General features: G+C 39.5%; 1 protein-coding gene across 1 annotated transcript in view; it reads right to left on the bottom strand.

Moving 5' to 3' along the window:
- The window catches only part of arhgap42b (Rho GTPase activating protein 42b), a gene marked incomplete at both ends in the record, with an annotated part of 104,335 nt that overhangs the window by 14,245 nt on the left and 70,017 nt on the right, over window positions 1–20,073 (bottom strand). The window contains 7 exons of the mRNA XM_083887254.1: window positions 1,831–1,887; window positions 2,775–2,884; window positions 4,023–4,123; window positions 4,516–4,645; window positions 6,455–6,559; window positions 10,159–10,269; window positions 10,367–10,468. Of these exons, the coding sequence (XP_083743380.1) occupies window positions 1,831–1,887; window positions 2,775–2,884; window positions 4,023–4,123; window positions 4,516–4,645; window positions 6,455–6,559; window positions 10,159–10,269; window positions 10,367–10,468 (716 nt within the window). The remainder of the gene's footprint in view (window positions 1–1,830; window positions 1,888–2,774; window positions 2,885–4,022; window positions 4,124–4,515; window positions 4,646–6,454; window positions 6,560–10,158; window positions 10,270–10,366; window positions 10,469–20,073) is intronic.

Below are 20,073 nucleotides of genomic sequence, written 5' to 3' on the forward strand. Positions count from 1 at the left end.
TTTGACCCTCAGGTGAATTCGGCCCACGTTGTCCTTGAGGTTGGAACAAACGCCGTTTTATGATTAACGACACACACACACACTCACACACCTGGTGGCCCGTGCTGGCGCGACGCAACCGTCGCCCCCCGCAGTAATGAGGTGAGGTCACGGTCTGAAGTAAACACCACAGTAAATGAGCTCCGGTCAAAGCTTTCATGAGCCATGAGCTCAGTCACTGATAATCACGAGGCAGCCTCTCAAAGAAGGAGTCTGATCTCTGGGTTAAATCCCTTAAATCCCACTGTCCGGTAAAACATTAAATACTCAGCAGTTATCAATCTTCCGCGTAGAACGCAAGGCGCGATCAATCGAGACTCAGAACAACGTAAATCTATTTTTTTTGAGTGACTGCAGACTCAGATCGACTATTTCTAATCATCAATTCATTGATTTGAGTGTTTTTTTTTGTTTTTTTTACTAAATCAGGGTCTCAGCAGGTTTCAACAAGTCAAATGTAAGATTTTAAAGACTTTTTTAAGACCATAATGAATACAATTTAAGACCCATTTCACATCCATACTGGGAAAAAGTACAAAAGCCATGAAGGAAAATTGGAGCCACAAATTGTTGAAATCCGGCTTAGCTGTGGACTTTCATTAAGTTTTCTACGATGCTATGCTAAGCTGTAACACACCGCGCGGCGCGCGCACAGCACGCTAGCTAGTGGTGTTCGATAAATTCTCACCGGGCAGCACAGGTGACCTACTTTAGTTCCGCGTTGTAGTTATGCTAGCCTAGCATAAGGATTAGCTATGCTCAAAAATAGAAAACATTTCAAAGCGAGACTGAAGTTTATGCATATTTTAAATAAAAGTTAATAACGTTAATAACTGTTTAAGACCTTTCAAAATTGTATTTAAGACCTTTTATGAGATTTTAGGAGAATTTAAGACATTTTAAGGCCTTAAATTCAAATTATTGGATTCAAGACTTTTTAAGACTTTTTAAATCCCCAGAAAAACACACAGTGTGAGTTCAGATTTATAGAATATACAATTATTTATAATTATTTTTTACGGTTAATTCAAAACGTTCATGTTCAAAACCAGTTGATTTATTTTGTAAATGAAATAAATTCCATTTGTTTTTGCCCGTGACAAACTTTGGTCCTGATAAATCTGTGATACACGACTGTTCTCTTTCAAGTTAAACTTAAGTTAGCATAAATAGATCTGCTAGTTTTAGACGTAAAAGCATGTGTTTTTCCCAACAATTCTATGAATGTTACACCATTTTGAGGCTTAGGTGGTCACTTTATAATTCATATATTTATATTAATACCAACAAGGCTGTTATTTTGATACTTTTATATGTATTCTATCTTCTTGCTAATTTTATGCTAATTGCTAATTTTGTAATTTTGTCACTGTCTGCCTCTGTTCTTTTTCTTTTTTTTTAGCTGCTGCTGCTGTAACGGGTGAATTTCCCAGGTGTGGAAACACTAATCAAATCAAATCAAATCAAATCAAATCAAATCAAATCAAATCAAATCAAATCAAATCAAATCAAATCAAATCAAATGTGCCGAAAGTGGCTAACACATAATCTTATTGACTGTGGTTAGCAAAAAACGTACAACGCTAACATACGAGTATGATCGAGTCTCGTCTCAATCCCATAATTGAACACGTGGGAACTGATTTTGTGAACGTGGTCAGAAAAACATCAGCATTTCAACGTAAAAACAGATGATTTGGTGTGTGTGTGTGTGTGTGTGTGTAAAACGATAGCAGTTAGCAGAAGAACATGCAGCACATGCAGCGTTCCAGCGCCGGGTCGTTCACGTACCGGACTTTACAGTAAAATCGCAGTGGTCTGAAAAGAGTTCCACGACAGATGTCATTTCTACATTCACACGGACACAGAGAGAGAGAGAAAAGACGGGGAGAGGAGAACATTATCAACGCTGTGCATGTACAGTACAAACAAACCGAGGGGAAAAGGAAAGGAGACTTGACAACAACATCGAGAAGGAACATGCGGGAGGATTGAAAACATGGAACTCTGGTAAAAAGTCTTTGAAGAGGTTAATCAAACCTGAACAGCTCTGGCATGTTCAGACGCAGCAGGACTCCCATCATAGTCTGGGTTCATCGCCATTAGAACACAAAAATGCATCAAATTGATAAAAAAAAATATCCAACAAACCCTTCATTAATCTTTAAAAGAAATACATGTATTCTCAAATCTGCTTTTACAGTAATTAAAAGCTAAAATGTAAGAAATTGCACAATTTTTCCAGCTGTTTGCTTATTATATTGATATATTGTGCAATATATCAAGTTCAAAGGCAACAAAGCACTTTGAATAATTTATATTAAGTGTTTCCTCCATAAACTAAAAATAAATAAATGCATTCTCAAATCTGATCACTATACAGTCATTTAAAGCGAAAATGACGCATTTACTGTAAGAAATCGCACAATTTTCCCAGCATATTATATCATTATATTGTACAATATATCAAGATCAAAGGCAACAAAGCACTCTTTCTGATTTTGGATACTGAATCATTTATATTAAGTGTTTCCGCCGTCCTGACTATTAATAGAAAGTCTGAGTCTGAGAATAAGGAAGAAGAACCTCAAACTATGGGGGGGTTAGGATTACATCGTTCAGTGTACACACAGCCTGCCAGACATTATTAGACGAAAAAGAAGAAAACAACATTTTAATATCAGGTTTTGTGTGTATGTCGTCATCGGTGATTAAACATTGAGAAAGTCACAGACCTCTCCACGACTTCAACGTCGAAGCAGAAACGCTTGTCGATGGAATCCGTTTTCCTCCGGACGCAGGACTTGAGTTTGAACATCTCGGGCGGACTGAGGACCAGACCGTTCTGAAATAACAACAGACAACATCAATGGACTCTGATCTCTGCAATACAAATGTTGATAGAAATCTAAACATAAATTTAACACATTTTTCCCTCCCTTGAGTGTGGCATTTTGTTATCTCTGAACCATTTGTGTCTACCCTAACCCTAACCCAGTTTAAGTCGGGTGCAAATCCCCAAAATGGACGCCAAAATTCATCATTGCCGACTCACTGTCGAGTTGAGGCCATGGTTACGGTCGACTTTTTTGTTCCCTTTGGTCTATAACATCTTCCCACCAAGTTTCGAGAAATTCGGTGGAACTCAATTAATGCCGAAGTTTTAGGACACTTCCTGTTCCGTGGCCAATGGTCAAAATCGGCTTAAACGCAAAGGGTTGTCTTGGTTGTGCCGTTTTGAATCTGCAAATCTGCAAACCTTTCAATAACTTTTCACCTGTGTCTAGTACCAATTGGCGTGTTTTGTATGTTGGTACGACAAACGCGCTGGGACAAGTTTGCTCATTTACGTAGTGCAAATCTTCAAAATGGACAGCAAAATTCAAAATGGCCAACTTTCTGTTGAGTTGAGGCCATGGTTACTGTCGACTTTTTTGTTTGTCTTAGTCTATAAAACCTTACGATAACTTTTCACCTTTGATGTGTCGAGTACAAATTGTCACCTTTTTTTTTATGTCGGTACGACAAACGCACTCGGGCGAGTTTGCTGATTTACGTAGGCTACATATCGCCAAAATGGACGCCAACATTCCAAACTTCCTGTTGAGTTGAGGCCATGGTTACGGTCGACTTTTTTGTTCGTCTTGGTCTGTAACACCTTGCCACCAAGTTTCGGGAAATTCAGAGGAACTCAATATATGCCGAAGTTTTAGAGCACTTCCTGTTTTCGTGGCAAATGGTCGAAATTCTCCAAAAAACAAAGAGGGTTGCCGTGGTCGCGCCATTTTGAATCTGCAAAACCTTTCGATAACTTTTCACCTTTGATGCGTCTAGTACAAATTGTCGCATTTCTTATGTCGGTGCGACAAACGCGCTTGGACGAGTTCGCTCATTTATTGTAGGCCACATATCCATGCAAAGTTTCAGGAGTTTTCATGCACATTAAACCCTTCAGAAATGACCACAAATCCAAAACAAACTACCTGTTTCCCGGTCGACTTGCTCTCCGTGTGGCTCATGGTGAAAGTCCTGCTGCTCTTCTCGTACGTGCAGTAGTGACGTATCCATGTGCAGCCCAGAGGACCTGAAGGAGGACAGGCAAAAAAACAACAACAAACAAACAAGAAAAGAGAAAAATCCATTTGCAATTTTAAGTGTGATGAATCAAAAGTTGTTTATTGGTGCCGATAAAAGTCTACCATTTGTGTTATCGCCCCATCCCCCCCCCCCGCACCCTCCCCCACCGCCATGTTTGAGAGAGCACATCAAAGTGAATCCGTAAACAGGATGAATTATGAGGTCTGTGTCGGAGCATCTCTTCTGAGGAGGCCTGGGAGAACTCGAGGCATGTTTATGGTGATGGCTGTAAACTCATGCACTTATAAGTGCAGCAGCATGGGGGGGCGGGGCGGGTGGGGGGGTGAGAGAGTGAGGGATCAATTGGCAGCGAGCCCAGCTTGAGCTTGAAAGACTCACGTTTCTCTTGGACGTACAGGAAGCCCTCCATCGTCCACTGGCCCGGGGGTTTATAGTCCTGATCGGCAGACCTTATCCTCTCCATCAGCTTCTCCACTTCCTGCTTGGTGCTCACAAAGTTGTTCCGAGTCTGGGAGAAAAAAAGAGCGAGCAGCGTCGCGTTACAGATGATATGTAGTGCATCTATGTGTGCTTCTTCAACTCGGGAACGTCTTTATTTTTTACTCAACAACAACAACAACAACAACAACAACAAATGAAGGCAAATTGTCACGGCTGAGGGTTGCCATAGCCACGCCATTTTTAATACGAAAAACCTTGTGTCTCGTACAAATTGACATGTTTTTTTATGTCGGTACGACAAACGCGCTCAGACGAGTCATTTACATGTTGTTCAAATCGCCACAATGGACGCCAAAATTCAAAACTTCCTGTTGAATTGAGGCCATGGTTACGATTGACTTTTTTGTTCGTCTTGGTCTATAACCCCTTCCCACCAAGTTTCGGGAAATTCAGAAGAACTCGATATATGCCGAGGTTTTAGAGCACTTCCTGTTTTCGTGGCGAATGGTCGAAATTCGCCAAAAAACAAAGAGGGTTGCCGTGGTCGCGCCGTTTTGAATCTGCAAAACCTTTGGATAACTTTTCACCTTTGATGTGTCTAATACAAATTCTAGTCTAGTACAAATCGCGTTTTTTTATGTCGGTACGACAAAAATGCCTCAGACAAGTTAGCTCATTTGCGTAGGGTGCAAATCACTAAAATGGACACCAAATTTCTAAATGGCAGATTTCCTGTTGAGCTGAGGCCATGGTTACAATCGACATTTTTGTTCGTCTTGGTCTGTTACATCTTCCCACCAAGTTTCGGGAAATTCAGTGGAACTCAATATATGCCGAAGTTTTAGAGCACTTCCTGTTTTCGTGGCGAATGGTCGAAATTCGTCAAAAAACAAAGAGGGTTGCCGTGGTCGCGCCGTTTTGAATCTGCAAAACCTTTCGAAATAACGTTTCACCTTTGATAGTACAAATTGGCATGTTTATTTACGAGTTTGCTCATTTACGTAGGATGCAAACGGCCAAAAATGGACACCGAAATTCAAAATGGCCAACTTCCTGTTGAGTTGAGGCCATGGTTACCATGGTTTTTTGTCCGTCTTGGTCTGTTACATCTTCCCACCAAGTTTCGGGAAATTCAGTGGAACTCAATATATGCCGAAGTTTTAGAGCACTTCCTGTTTCGTGGCGAATGGTCAAAATGTGTTAAAAAAACACAGAGGGTTCGACTTTTTTGTCCGTCTTGGTCTGTTACATCTTCCCACCAAGTTTCGGGGGGGGAAATTTGGTGGAACTCAACGTATGCCGAAGTATGCAAAAAAGAGGAACGGCACCTGAGGAAAACACAAACAGTGCATCCAATATTCAAAACACATTAAATTTAAAAGATGATCCCACATTTTTAGGACAGGGATTCGGCTGCAAAAGCTGCATGAAACCGTTTTTTTCTCTCCGAGTCAAACAAGTCAGCGTGAGGCAGTAAAAAAAACCCTGCTGCAGCTAGAGGGGAATTGACCTAAGATTTCAGGTCAAAGCAAAATCTTGGCCCTTGGCCCTGATGGAAGATGGGGGGGGGGGGGGGGGGGGCGGCGTGTCAGCAGCCATAGTTTTACTCAAAACTCTTAACTACTTTTTGACACAGGAGCATTAAATGGCCCACAGTAACAACACTCTGCAAAATATCGATCCTCGGCGCAGCAGAGAATTTCTTTTTTAACCACACAGCTATCCATTCGTGAGAACTGCCGCTTGTTATCTCGGGCTATGATAAGCTGCAGAATCTGATTACGTGGGCTGGTTGTTGCTGCCTTTGTGTGCACAACCCCCCCTCTGCCCCCCCCCCCCCCCCACCCCCACCCCTGAGGTGTGTGTTGGGACTTACGTTCTGCAGGTTGAACTGAAGCTGCTGCTTGTACGGCTCGAACTCGTGAGCCAGCTCGTATCCTTCGTGGTAGAAGGTGAACAGACCCTGGAGGAAGGCCACGAGCTGCGGAGCGACAGGGAAACAAGAGGGTGATCGCAATGAAAACATGAAAAAACAAAAAAAACAAGAGACAATAATCGCACACACAATTAATCCTTTTGTTTCTCTGTACTGGGGATGAACGGTTTTGAATACGGTTATTTTGAGTGTGGTATGATTTCCGATACTATAGGGATTGGAAATGTTGACGTAATTGCTCAATTTTTTTGGAAAAACACATTTAAAATGACTAAGATTGTTGTTTTCGTCTGTCTATAGAATATAACGTGTAGGTTACGACAATATTTCATCAAAAAATGGTATATGAATACACATCTAGGCGTGAATAAATATGTAATTGCGATTATTTTGACTGGAATTGCGACTGTGGTATGATTTGTGATATCAAAGGGAATGGAAATTTTGACGTAACTGTTCAAATCTTTTTGAAAAACACGTTTAAAATGACTAAGACTGTTGTTTTCGTCTGTCTGTACAATATGACATGTAGGTTAGGACAATATTTCATCTAAAAATGGTATTTGAACGCGCATTTTGGCGTGAATAAATATGTAATTGCGATTATTTCGACTGTGGTATGATTTGTGATATCAAAGGGAATGGAAATGTTGACGTTATTGTTCAAATTTTTTTGAAAAACACATTTAAAATGACTAAGACTGTTGTTCTCTTGTGTCTAATTGCGATTATTTTGACTGGAATTGTGACTGTGGTGTGATTTGCGATATTATGGGGAATGGATATTTTGACATAATTGTTCAAATTTTTTTGAAAAACATTTACAATGACTAAGATTGTTGTTTGTTGCATCAAAAAATGGTATTTGGATACACAATTTTATTGAAATTTCAGCCCTTTTCTGTACAATGTGAAGCTAACGCTGTGTTTACCACTGCGCGGTCTAAGCTAGCGCCGTTAACTGTTAGAGATTAAGCAACGTTTTTAGGATTTTTCAGTCTATTTTTTACTCTTTTAATTGTTCGGCTTAATTCTTGTGTCGGACATGTTGTGACGTCACTCTCCGACCAATCAGTGGCCGGGAGTGTGACGACAACGTGCGTCGTCGTATGAGCTCAGCTAGCTTGAAACGAGGCGCGCCGCGCTAGTGGAAAAGATAAGGAAAATAAACTCTATATTCACTTGTTTATACTGTGAAATAAATTGAATATTTCAAGGATAAGGAAAAAAGAAAAGAAAGTTTGTGAAGCTTCTGTGTGGCTGCCGACACGGATATGGATCTTATTTAGCGTGCGGAACGCAGATAACGCACTAGAAGCGAGCGCAGGCCGCGTTGTGGAAACTGATCTCTGTCATCTGTAGCGTACACAGAATCCCACAAACACAGGCGGCGCTAACCCCCGAGTCACACCCTCAGACACACAACCCGCTGATTTGATTTTCGGAGGACGAGGCTCGCTCGGTACATCTCACGTTCAAGGATGAACCATCTTATCTGTGACCAGATTCATCACCGGCGAGGCTGAGCCTTGTCATTTTCTCCCAGATTTACATTTCTGGCTCGGGTTTCCCGCCAGCGGACGTAGAAACGAAGCAGCGGCGGCTTTTTAAAAAAAACGGCCGCTTAGCTTTCACCTCACGCCCCGGAGACATTTAACACCTCGAGAATTTAATATTTCCATTTAGCGGTAACTTCTCCCTGCTAAATGTATTAGCATTGACGCTACATCTCCCGCGCGGCGGCGGCGGAACCTTTGATTTGAATCAGCACTCCGTCTTGCTTTGTTTGACAGCAACCATTTTATTTAACTTTGCCCGCTAGCTTTCCCATAAGGACTGAATATAATTAAGAGCGATTTAGAAAGCCACTTTGATTAGCATGTATTTCCTGCGCTATATCATATACGAGTGAATTTTAGCAATCCGCAGTATTGCTGCTGCTGACATTTTACTTTTTCAGTCGACGTCAGTGGTTCTCAAACTTATTTATACCAAAATAAATGATAGAAAATATTGAGCTCTCAAAGTAACAACATTATCGCCAAATGTTAAAATACAATAGTGAAAATAAACCAGATTTATTCCTAATAGGATAATTTGCTTTCTCATCGTCTTCCTCTACCTGAAGCGATATCAAGACATTATTCATTTCTTTGTTGTTTATTTCATTCTCTACGCTCCCCTCAGCTCCACTCCGATCACGTTAACCCGGCGTCGTGGCTAATTAGCAATTCAGCCGCTACCGATTGCTAATTGGTAGTTTGTTCCGACGACAAACTCTGAGAAACTGAGAAACTTTCTTAAACCAAAGCCACTTTGATTAGCATGTTATCCTGCCCTATATCATATACGAGTGAATTAGCATGTTGTCCTGCGCTATATCATATACGAGTGAATTAGCATGTTGTCCTGCGCTATATCATATACGAGTGAATTAGCATGTTATCCTACGCTATATCATATACGAGTGAATTAGCATGTTGTCCTGCGCTATATCATATACGAGTGAATTTAAAGCAATCCACAGTATTGCTGCTGCTGACATTTTACTTTTTCAGTCGGCGTCAGTGGTTCTCAAACTTTTTATATTTTTATTGAGCTCTCAAAGTAACACCATTATCGCCAAACGTTAAAATACAAGCTAATTAGCAACTCAGTCGCTACTGATTGCTAATTGGTAGTTTGTTCAGACATGTAACTGGGAGATACTGAGAAACTTTCTCATACAGTGTCTTTAAACCATAAAAAACACAGTTTTTAGCAACACGCGTGATCAGTGACGGGAACCTCACCTTTACCATTATGCCCCCTGGTGTTCGGGAGGAATAAACCCAGAAAATACAAATGAATAAATGGCTCCAGTATTTCAGATTTTCCTCCAAGTACGACCAGAGGAAGCTCGCGTACCACTGTTGGTACATGCACCACAGTTTAAGAACCATGGATCGACACAGTATATGCACTTTTTTTCATTTGGGCCGACAACTTAAAAGTAATTTAATGTTTAAAGGTGCCATATGTAAGAATGTGGCCAAAAACGGTTACTACATTCAAATTAAAAAACACAGAGGTCTTTTAGGTTTGGTTTTTTGACGTAACTGGCAACCCGTGGTTGCTCGGCAGCTGAGACTCTACTGACTGCTTTTTGACAGGATTTTATGGCCATTTTATTTTTTTGTTTTGTTTTCCGTAGAGTAATTTTTTCCCCTCGTCAAAAAAATAATAATAAATAAATAAATAAAATAAAATTCACTAAATCAGAAAAAAAGTATTCCGGAAAAACCGAGCATGAAAAAAAATTGAATTGAAAAATGAATTAACAATTACTTGTTTTTCTGAGTAATTATTTCTGTTATTCGGAGCAATTAAATTTTTTTCTGTTTTTCAGAGTCATTTTTTTTCTGATTTACTTATATATTTTATTAAAACGGGGGGATTAGCACGAAAAACAGAAAATAAAAGTGCATGCAACGCGCTTCCGTATACCTGGTGCATGGATATATATATATACATATATATATATATATATACATACATATATATATATACACATACACAGGTGTGAATGCATGCATTTTTCATTTTGACATCTTCTTTGATGGGTTTTCATATGGCAAAAAAAGAAAAAAGGCCTCTTCTCTTACCGGCTCGACAAATTCAAATTTCTTCTTCTCCTGCACTTCCTGTATTTTGAAAACGTACTCCAGGGACGTGTCGTAAAAGAGTTGCCTCTCTTTATCGATCTGCGTGTCGGCCTAAGAACGACAACAACAACAAGAATTAACCAGAGTTAGTGTCGTAACAGAGTGAGTTAATGTGTGTGTGTGTGTGTTTGACAGGAAATGAGCAAACCTCCTGCAGATACGCCTCCTTCTTTTTGGACGACAGGCTGAGGTGTCTCTCCAGCGTGGAGTAGTATTTCTCCGTTTCCTTATCGAATTTCTTCTTCCCTTCCTGAAAAAGGTGCAAAAAGAGACATAAGAGGATTAAATTAAAGTGGCCGTGTTACTGTATTATTGTTGCTGATGATGATGATGATGTGTGTGCTTGACCCGCCACTAGGTGGAGATCTAGCTACATTTTCTGCCAATGCCCGCCGGCCAACATGTCATTTAAAAAATTCATGTCAACAGATTATGACGCGCCATAAAAGTGGCATATGACCGCGTAATGAATGACGAGAAAGAAAGGGCCTGTGCGTTATCAGAGCAAAATAATATGAGATTGTTCTCCCAGCGTCACCAGCAGGGGGCAGACATCCACAGCACAAACACCAAACACTGTAAATCATCAATGGAATAATAATGCATTTGATGCTGCTGCTCTCATTCCCCTCCTCCTCCTCCTCCTCCTCCTCCTCCTCTTCCTCCTCTTCGCTCTGCTCCACCTGCAATGACAAGTCGAGCTCTATATAATGACAACAGTGCCAGGATTCGCAGGGTGTCCCTGAAGGCACCGGGGGGGGGGGGGGGGGGGAAGAGGAACAGGAAATGGTTCTTTCACGGCAGATGCCCATCTATAAAGCTTCGTGGACTAAGAGATGGAAAATTGCAGCCGAAACAAACAAACAAACAAACACACAAACAAACCTTCGCAGGCGTTAATCAAACGCCACAATCTGCAGCTCTGATTTAGCAGACTTAAAAAACAGGGGTTCTCAAAGTTCTGATACCTGAGGGACAATTTAGGAACCCCATTTTGTAATAAGTTAAGTAATATAAGCGTTAATATAATAACGCTTTATAATTTACCCAGTATTTTGGCCATTGTTCTTACCTTCTAATTACAGGTTAATACCAAGTAACATTTCTGTTACCATATATTTACTGGGTAAATAGCTAGTAATTGGGGGCTGTAGCTCCCTGCTTATTACCAGCTTATAACACAATAATACACTAAAATTCACCATATAGAAACCAGGTAAATACCCAGTATTTTTGTTTACACTTATTGGTCTGTATCCAGTAATGTCCCAATAAACATTAAACAAGCTTAGTCGCTCCTGGATTCAAACTATCAACTGTAAATTCATTGCGGGGCCGCCAGAAATGTTTCTGTGGGCCGCCATTGGCCCGCGGGCCGCACTTTGAGAACCAATGGTTAAAAAGGTCCAAAACACTCAGCAAAGTGACAATTTTCCGACGACGTAACCCGATTCCCTCCTTCCGTTTGTTTTCATTTCAGCGACCCTGAAGACGCGGCAAAGTCTAATCTACTCGATGGCAAACGATACGACCTCGAACGAGTGTTCTTCTTCTCCGCCTCAGCGACTCCCCCACATCACATCACAACACATCACATCACAGCACAGCACAGCAGCTGTGCAGGGATTCACCACCATGACAACATAAGTGTTAACAGCTACAACAACAAAAATCAATAGATAATTTCACGTCGTAGCATCATATTTCCATCTTCCCTGTCATGTGTGGCCTGGGAATGATCTTTGCAGGGAGGCCTGCTAGTGGTGGTGGGGGGGATCAATGACGTCGATATTCGCTATTCATAAGCTAAGTGAAAATAAACATGTGATTAAATATGATTTTTTTTTGCACTGACAGGAAATACATTTCCCTAAAGGATTGAGTGTTTTTTTTTTGTTTTTTTTTGCCATTGTGACTGCTGTTAATGTGACACACACATGCATGCACACAAACACACACGGTCCAGACTGAGGTAACACACACGCACGCACGCACACACACGTAGACTTACTCTAACCTTAACTATCATCACTACTGTCCTAATCCTAATCCTAACCTTACATGACTTCACCTTAAAATCCTAGTCATTTACATTATGGGGACATGGTGTCACATGGTGTCAAACTTGCGGACCGCGGGCCAAATGCAGCCCGCCAGGCGATGTCCTGCGGCCCTACACTTATTTTGAAATGATTAAATTCAACATTTAAATATGTATAAGCCTATCTCGTGTTTTGATAACAATTTTATGCTGATTTTATGTTTTAATTATGTTTTATTTCCATCCGTTCATTTTGTGTCATAAATGTGTTTTTTTTTTGCGAGCTATATATCAAAACAAACACTTTTACTTTGAAAGGGTGTTGCAATGTCATCCTCAATATTTGTCGTTGCAACAGCGTGATAGATTATCAAGATATAATCTTCATTTCTAATCCTCTAAATTGTTAATTTTTCCAGAATTGTTGGACTTTTTTCCACTTAACCCCGCCCCTCCTGACCAGACTAGAAGTTCTCAGGCCCCCAGGTCATTTTGAGTTTGAGGCCCCTGGTGTAAACAGATTTAGGTCCCCGCAACATTAGTAATACCTGTACACACACACACACACACACACACAGACACGGGATCAGATTAAATTAAGGATTTAAGGTGAGGTAGCTGAGCCCCACAGTCACAGCTGGGATCTGCCAGCTGCTGCTGACCAGCAAGAGTGCGACCGACAACACACACACACACACACACATACACACACAAAGACACAAACTCTTACAAAGTGTGTGTTTGCGTGTGTGGTTAATCTGTGAGGAAGAGTCGGTCTGATGAAGTAAGTATTCTCCCTTTTTCTTCTTCTTCAGGATGTGTTTTTGATATTATTAATACATTAATTTTGCATCATAAATAGTATTATTAAAGGTGAATTATGTAATAAATCAAAAGCAGCTGGCCATAAAATCCTCCTAATACTCAGGAATAAAGACTCAGGAATAATGTTCATATAACAAACTGAACTCACCAACAACAGTACAGACAAAATATTTGCATTAAAATTTTTTTTTGCAGACTGCAAATCATGTTTATGTTTTGAAATCACGTTTTGGCGTCATGTGGCGCCACCTACCGCCGTCTACAAATCATTGCAGTCAGTAGCGTCTCGGCTGCCGAGCGACCACGGGTTGCCAGTTACGTCAGAAAAACGTAACCTAAAAGACCTCGGTGTTTTGAATTTGAATGTAGTAACCGTTTATGGCCACATTCTTACATATGGCACCTTTAAGTATACGCAATATTGGGGATTTATTTCCCATCTTTTGTTTTCTAGGCCGGCCCCCTCTTGACCACAATAGATGCGCATCGGGCCCCAGTTTCATTTGAGTTTGAGACCCCTGGCTGAGCAGAACACCAGGTGTGATAAAAGAAATGGTAAACTTTTTCCCTTTTTTAAAAAACACAACACAACACGTGGACACAAATGAAGAAAACTATCCCCAGAAGCCCACATTTTTGGAGTTTTTCCCTGACAAACTGATGCCCCCCCCCACCTCCCCCCCCCCCCCAAAACGCTCTGCAGAGCACAAGAACTTAACACCGCGGAGATTTCCCCTCATCTGATTTCTTTGTTTGGCCTCATGAATAAATCAGGATAATGCAGGAAGAGGAATATTCTAATGCAGATTCCGTCTTCTGGAGTCGAAATGGCAAGTCACATGTTGCTGCTTGGTGGGGGGGGGGGGTGAGGGGGGGTGAGGGGGGGGCTCTTTGATGCCAGCTGTCGCTCGGGTGAGTCGGCTAATTGGCGATATATTGTCGGGAAAGAAAGAGAGAGGACAATGAGAGATAGAGCGTGAACGGCGTCACTCGGTGGTCATCAGGTGTCATCACACACACGCGCACACGCACGCACACACGCACGCACGCACGCACGCACACGCACACGAAGACTATATTTCCCATATTTGGGGAGCAGGCAGTGCAACGCTAGCTTTGACACTGGCCCTCTAACGAGCCTCAGGGCCGTCGTTTCCGTGGCTCGTCGCCATGGCAACAGATGTAAGCTGTAAAAGGGGTCGATTTGTGTGTCTGTGCGTAGAGTAAGAATGAGGACGCCGTATGTATATATTATATATATATATATATATATATATATATGTACGTTCGCCTCACTCACTTCTGAATAACACAAACGCCAGTGACCGGCGAGGCGTCACATGCAGAATTTTTCACCACGTGTTGATTTGAAAATGGATTCTCTGAGCAGTGACATCTGTGAAGATCATTAGAGGAACATCTGATTGGAGAAAAAGGAGGTCCAACATGGTGATTAAATGGCAGCAGTGAGTAGGGCTGGATACGAAAGACGGTACTTTTTTGTACTTGGTACCCATAATTATGACTTTTCATCTCATAATTTCGACTTTTTATCTCATAATTTCAACTTTTTATTTCATAATTATGACTTTTTAGCTCATAATTATGACTTTTTAGCTCATAATTATGACTTCATCTCACAATTTCAACTTTTTATTTCATAACTATGACTTTATCTCATAATTATGACTTTTTATCTCATAATTTCCACTTTTTATCTCATAATTGTGACTTTTTATCTCACAATTTTGACTTTTTATTTCATAACTATGACTTAATCTCATAATTCTGACTTTTTATCTCATAATTTCCGATGTTTTATCTCATAATTTTGACTTTTTATCTCATAATTATGACTTTATCTCATAATTTCGACTTTTTATCCCATAATTTTGACTTTTATATCATAATTTTGACTCTTTATCTCATAATTAAGACTTTATTTAATAATTTCAACTTTTTATCTCATCATTTCCACTTACTTTGAGGATATTTTTATTATCAAGGCTAAGTTTAACCTATTTTTTTGGAAGGGCGGATTGATAGAAGAGATTTTTTAAACAGTTGAGGATGAGGTCTGCATCTTATTCTGGATTGTTTGAATGTTATTTTCTGCTCTATTGTGCAGCACAGAGCAATAACATTATGCGACAGACATGAGGATAATGGAAGTTGTGTTTTAGTTTTCGAAGCCTCCTGCAGTTTCCTCGTGTTGCTGCAATTTACCATTTCTTTCATGAATCAATAGAACATCGACTGACACTATGCAAAGTTTATTTCACAACATGATTTACATATCTACAGTGTGGGCGCGGAATAAATATTGATATGGATATTTACTGTTGGTACCGATTTGTGTTGGTACTACCGAGTATTGGTTCACTTTTAATGAATCGGTACTTGAAATGTACTGGGAATGCGACCGCTACGATAAGCACGACAGCAACAATTTGCGAGCTGAAAGCGTTCGAAAGTGTGGCAGCATTTCACGCAATTAGACGCAGACAGCGCTCAATGTAATATTAGCTAAAGAATGTGCTGTTTTTGATTCATGAAAGTGACGACTACTGCATAAGCTACCAAGGCTAGCAGTGTTACTACTAGCACTGATAGCGATGCTCCTACTAGAACTGCTAGCAGCAACACCCCTGTAGGCAGTCGAGCTAGAAATGTTGACGATGAAATGAGCGATGAATCCTCCTCATCGACGCGTTCAGGTAATTATCAGCTAACTAACATTTATTTATGTTTAATTACGACTTTTTATCTCATAATTATGAAAGTGTGCATTTCACAGACAGCGCTCAATTTAATAGTAGCTGAAGAACGTACTGTTTTTAACTCATGGAAAGTGACGACTGCTGCATCAGGTACCAACGCTAGCAGTGCTACTACTAGCCCTCCTAGCTACTATTACCTACTACTAGCTCCTACTAGAACTGCTAGCAGCAACACCCCTGTAGGCAGTCAAGCTAGAAATGTTGACGATGAAATGAGCGATGAATCCTCCTCATCGACGCGTTCAGGTAATTATCAGCTAACTAACATTTATTTATGTTTAATTATGACTTTCCACTCATAATTTTGACTTTTTAATCTCATAATTTTGACTTTTTATCTCATAATTTGATGATGTGAAAGTGTGCATTTCACAGACAGCGCTCAATGTAATAGTAGCTGAAGAACGTACTGTTTTTAACTCCTGGAAAGTGACGACTGCTGCATCAGGTACCAATGCTAGCAGTGCTACTACTAGCCCTCCTAGCTACTATTAGCTACTACTAGCACTGCTAGCAGTGCTCCTACTAGCAGTGCTTAGCAACACCCCTGTAGGCAGTCAATCTAGAAATGTTGACGACGAAATGAGCGATGAATGCACCTCATCGACACATTTTATCAGGTAATTATCAGCTAACTAACGTTTATTTATGTTTAATTATGACTTTTTATCTCATAATTTTCACTTTTTATCTCATAATTATGAAAGTGTGCATTCCACAGGAAACGCTCAATGTAGTATTAGCTGAAGACATACTCATGGGAAGTGACGACTGCTGCATCAGGTACCAACGCTAGCAGCGCTACTACTAGCACTCCTAGCTACTATTAGCTATTAGCAGTGCTATTAGTAGCAGTGCTAGCAACACCCCTGAAGCCAGTCAAGCTAGAAACATTGACGACGAAATGAGCGATGAATCCACCTCGTCGACACATTTTTATCAGGTAATTATAAGCTAACTAACATTTATTTATGTTTATTTATTAACTGTTCTTAAATCTTCTGAATAAAAAAACTGAAACTGAGTTGTGAAGACTTTGTTTTACAACTGAAAAACATTTTTTAAAAGTACTGAAATAACGTACGTGGTCTCGCAAACGTCTGAACAACAAATGTGTTGATGCTAAAAACCAGACCTTAAAGAGTGACTGCTGATACATTCATAATATCTGAAATGATAAAAAAAAAAACACTGACATTTCCTTTGTTCTTCTGCATCTACAAAGTTTCTCTTGAGGTCTGAGTGTTGCTGGAAAGGAGAGAGAGACTCTGGCATCCTCACAAGATCAATCTTCAAACGCCTCTTTATTATTATGGTGTGTGAGAACTTCTTTTGACATGTTCTGCATAAACAGTGTGTACAGAACCCTATAGGATTCCCTGAGGCTTCTCCCTGTCAAGATCAACCACCTAAAGCAGAGCGATAATGAGCAGGGAAAGTCGACGCCAAAGCAATCGGTGAGTGAGAATATCTTTGAAATTCTAAATTACACACTTTCTTCTAGTGCTTTGGACAATGTCAGCGATGTTGACTTTTTTAGCTCATAATATCACTTTTAATCTCATAATTATGAATTTTGACTTATTATCTCATACTTTCAACTTTTATCTCATTATTCTAACTTTAATCTCATAATTTCAACTTTTTATCTCGTAATTATGAATTTCTAGCTCATAATTTAGACTTTTTATCTTATAATTATCAGTTTTTAGCTCATAATTTTGGCATTTTATCTCATAATTTCAACTTTTTATCTTATAATTTTGACTTTATATCACATAATTTCAACTTTTTATTTCACAATTACTTTCATATCATAATTTTGACTTTTTTATCTCATAATCTAGACTTTTTATCTTATAATTATCAGTTTTATATCATAATTTTGGCATTTTTTCCCTCATAATTACATTTTTCTCAGAATTTCTACTTTTTTATTATATAATTTCAACTTTTTATAACAATTTCAACATTTTATTTCATAATTACTTTTATATCATAATTTTTACTTTTTTTATCTCATAATTTAGACTTTTTAGCTCATAATTATCAGTTTTATATCTTAATTCTGGCATTTTATCTCATAATTCAATTTTTCTCATAATTTCGACTTTTTATCTCATTTCGACTTTTTTATCTCATAATTTCGACTTTTTATCTCATAATTTTGACTTTTTATCTCATAATTTTGACTTTTTATCTCATAATTATTCCATAAGAAGCTGACGGATTGATATAACAGTTAAGGAAAAGCTCTGCCTCTTAATCCTGGAGAAAAACTCATTTGAATGTTATTTTTCTGCACAGAGCAATAACATTATGCGACAGACATGAGGATAATGGAAGTTGTCTTTTAGTTAAGTGTTTTCGAAGCCTCCCGCAGTTTTCCTTGTGTTGCTGCAATTTACCATTTCTTACATGAATCAATAGAACATTGACTGACACTATGCAAAGTTTATTTCACAACATGATTTACATATCTACAGTGTGGGCGCGGAATAAATATTGATATGGATATTTACTGTTGCGCTAACTCCTGCAGAGATGCAGTCATCGACCCGCTGGTGCAGAAATATCAATATTTCGTGCCACTATTTCACGATTATCACAGGAATGAGCAGAGATGTTCTCACTGAAGAAGGACACGATAGATGAACAATGGCGAGCAGCAGTGAAATGAATTCGACTTTTTTTTGTGTTTATCAGAGCATGTGATGTCTGTTTATATGAATTGTCAGTTGTGGGGCATAAATAATGCAAATATACACTCACTCAACATCTATATATGTTCCAAATAATACAAGTTAACCCTTAGAACACAGAGCATTTTGGCTGCTTTTTCCACCAATATTATGTTAAATATGAATTTAAAACTTTCTTTATAGATGAAGTCTAAACACAGAGCATTGTGGCCCATTCTTTCCATTGCTATGATTAAATGTAGGAGGCTATAAGAATGTGCAATATATAGAGAGTCTTATGTCCTTTTTCATTTCATTTTCAGCAATTATGTCTGTGTCCGTGTATTTTTCCTTTAATTGGTTTTTCAAAATAAAATGAAAAACCAAAAAACAGATAAACTGCTAAATTGATTTTCAGAATAAAATAGAAAAAAACCCCCCAGATAACTTGCGTTAGATGGAAAAATCAAAACCGGAATAAATTTGTTTTTTTGTTTTTCATTTAAGCACAATAACGAAAATTGGAAAAAATAACTAGCCGTTTTCGTAATTTTTTATTTTATTCTGAAAAACTAGTGGTACAGGGATTACATTTTTAAAATCGGATTGAATTAGTGAAATATGGAAAATACGTCACAGTTCAAAGTTGGCTTCTGCACAACTATTGCTACTTTATATCACGACTAAAAACGCGATATAAAATCAATTATAACTTTGACTCAATGACATGAGACATATTTTTTTCAAAGCCTGAATATGTGGCCTATAAACACACTCACCCACAGGATTTCCATATAAGGAGTTGTCATTATTCTCACAGCAATTTAACATGTTACCGTGTTCAGCCTATTTTCACCAACACCAGATTAATGAGATATAAAACACACTGAACATGCACTACATTCATTTAGTGCTGGGGCGTGTTAGCGCGCTAACCGTGTCAATGTTAGCGCACGTTAACGCACATTCACGCATGATGAATTTCCATGATGTCTGACCGGAAAAAAGATGCGCGTGACGTCATGTTTACGTGCCGCGTCCCCGGAGTCCAGGCACCGTTTACCAGTTAGCTGCGTTAGCTCCTTTAGCCCACCTACAGTTGAACTGGAGCGGTCTGTTTATTAAAACGAAAAGAGCAGCGCTAAAAATAACCAGCGTACCTGTGTACTGCGTATGTGTTAGCTGCGTTAGCGCCTTTAGCGCGCCTACAGTCGAACTGGAGCGGTCTGTTTATGAAATGAAAAGAGCAGCGCTACAAATAACCGGAGTACCTGCGTACTGCGTATGTGTTAGCTGTTTTAGCTCCTTTAGCGCCGTTTTCGCGCACCTACAGTCGAACTGGAGTGGTCTGTTTATGAAACGAAAAGAGCAGCGCTACAAATAACCAGCGTACCTGTGTCCTGCGTATGTGTTAGCTGCGTTAGCTCCTTTAGCGCCGTTAGCGCGCCTACAGTGGAACTGGAGCGGTCTGTTTATTAAAACGAAAAGAGCAGCGCTACAAATAACTAGCGTACCTGTGTACTCCGTA

This window comes from Microchirus variegatus (genome assembly GCF_963457635.1).
Source record: "Microchirus variegatus genome assembly, chromosome: 3".
NCBI lineage: Eukaryota > Metazoa > Chordata > Actinopteri > Pleuronectiformes > Soleidae > Microchirus > Microchirus variegatus.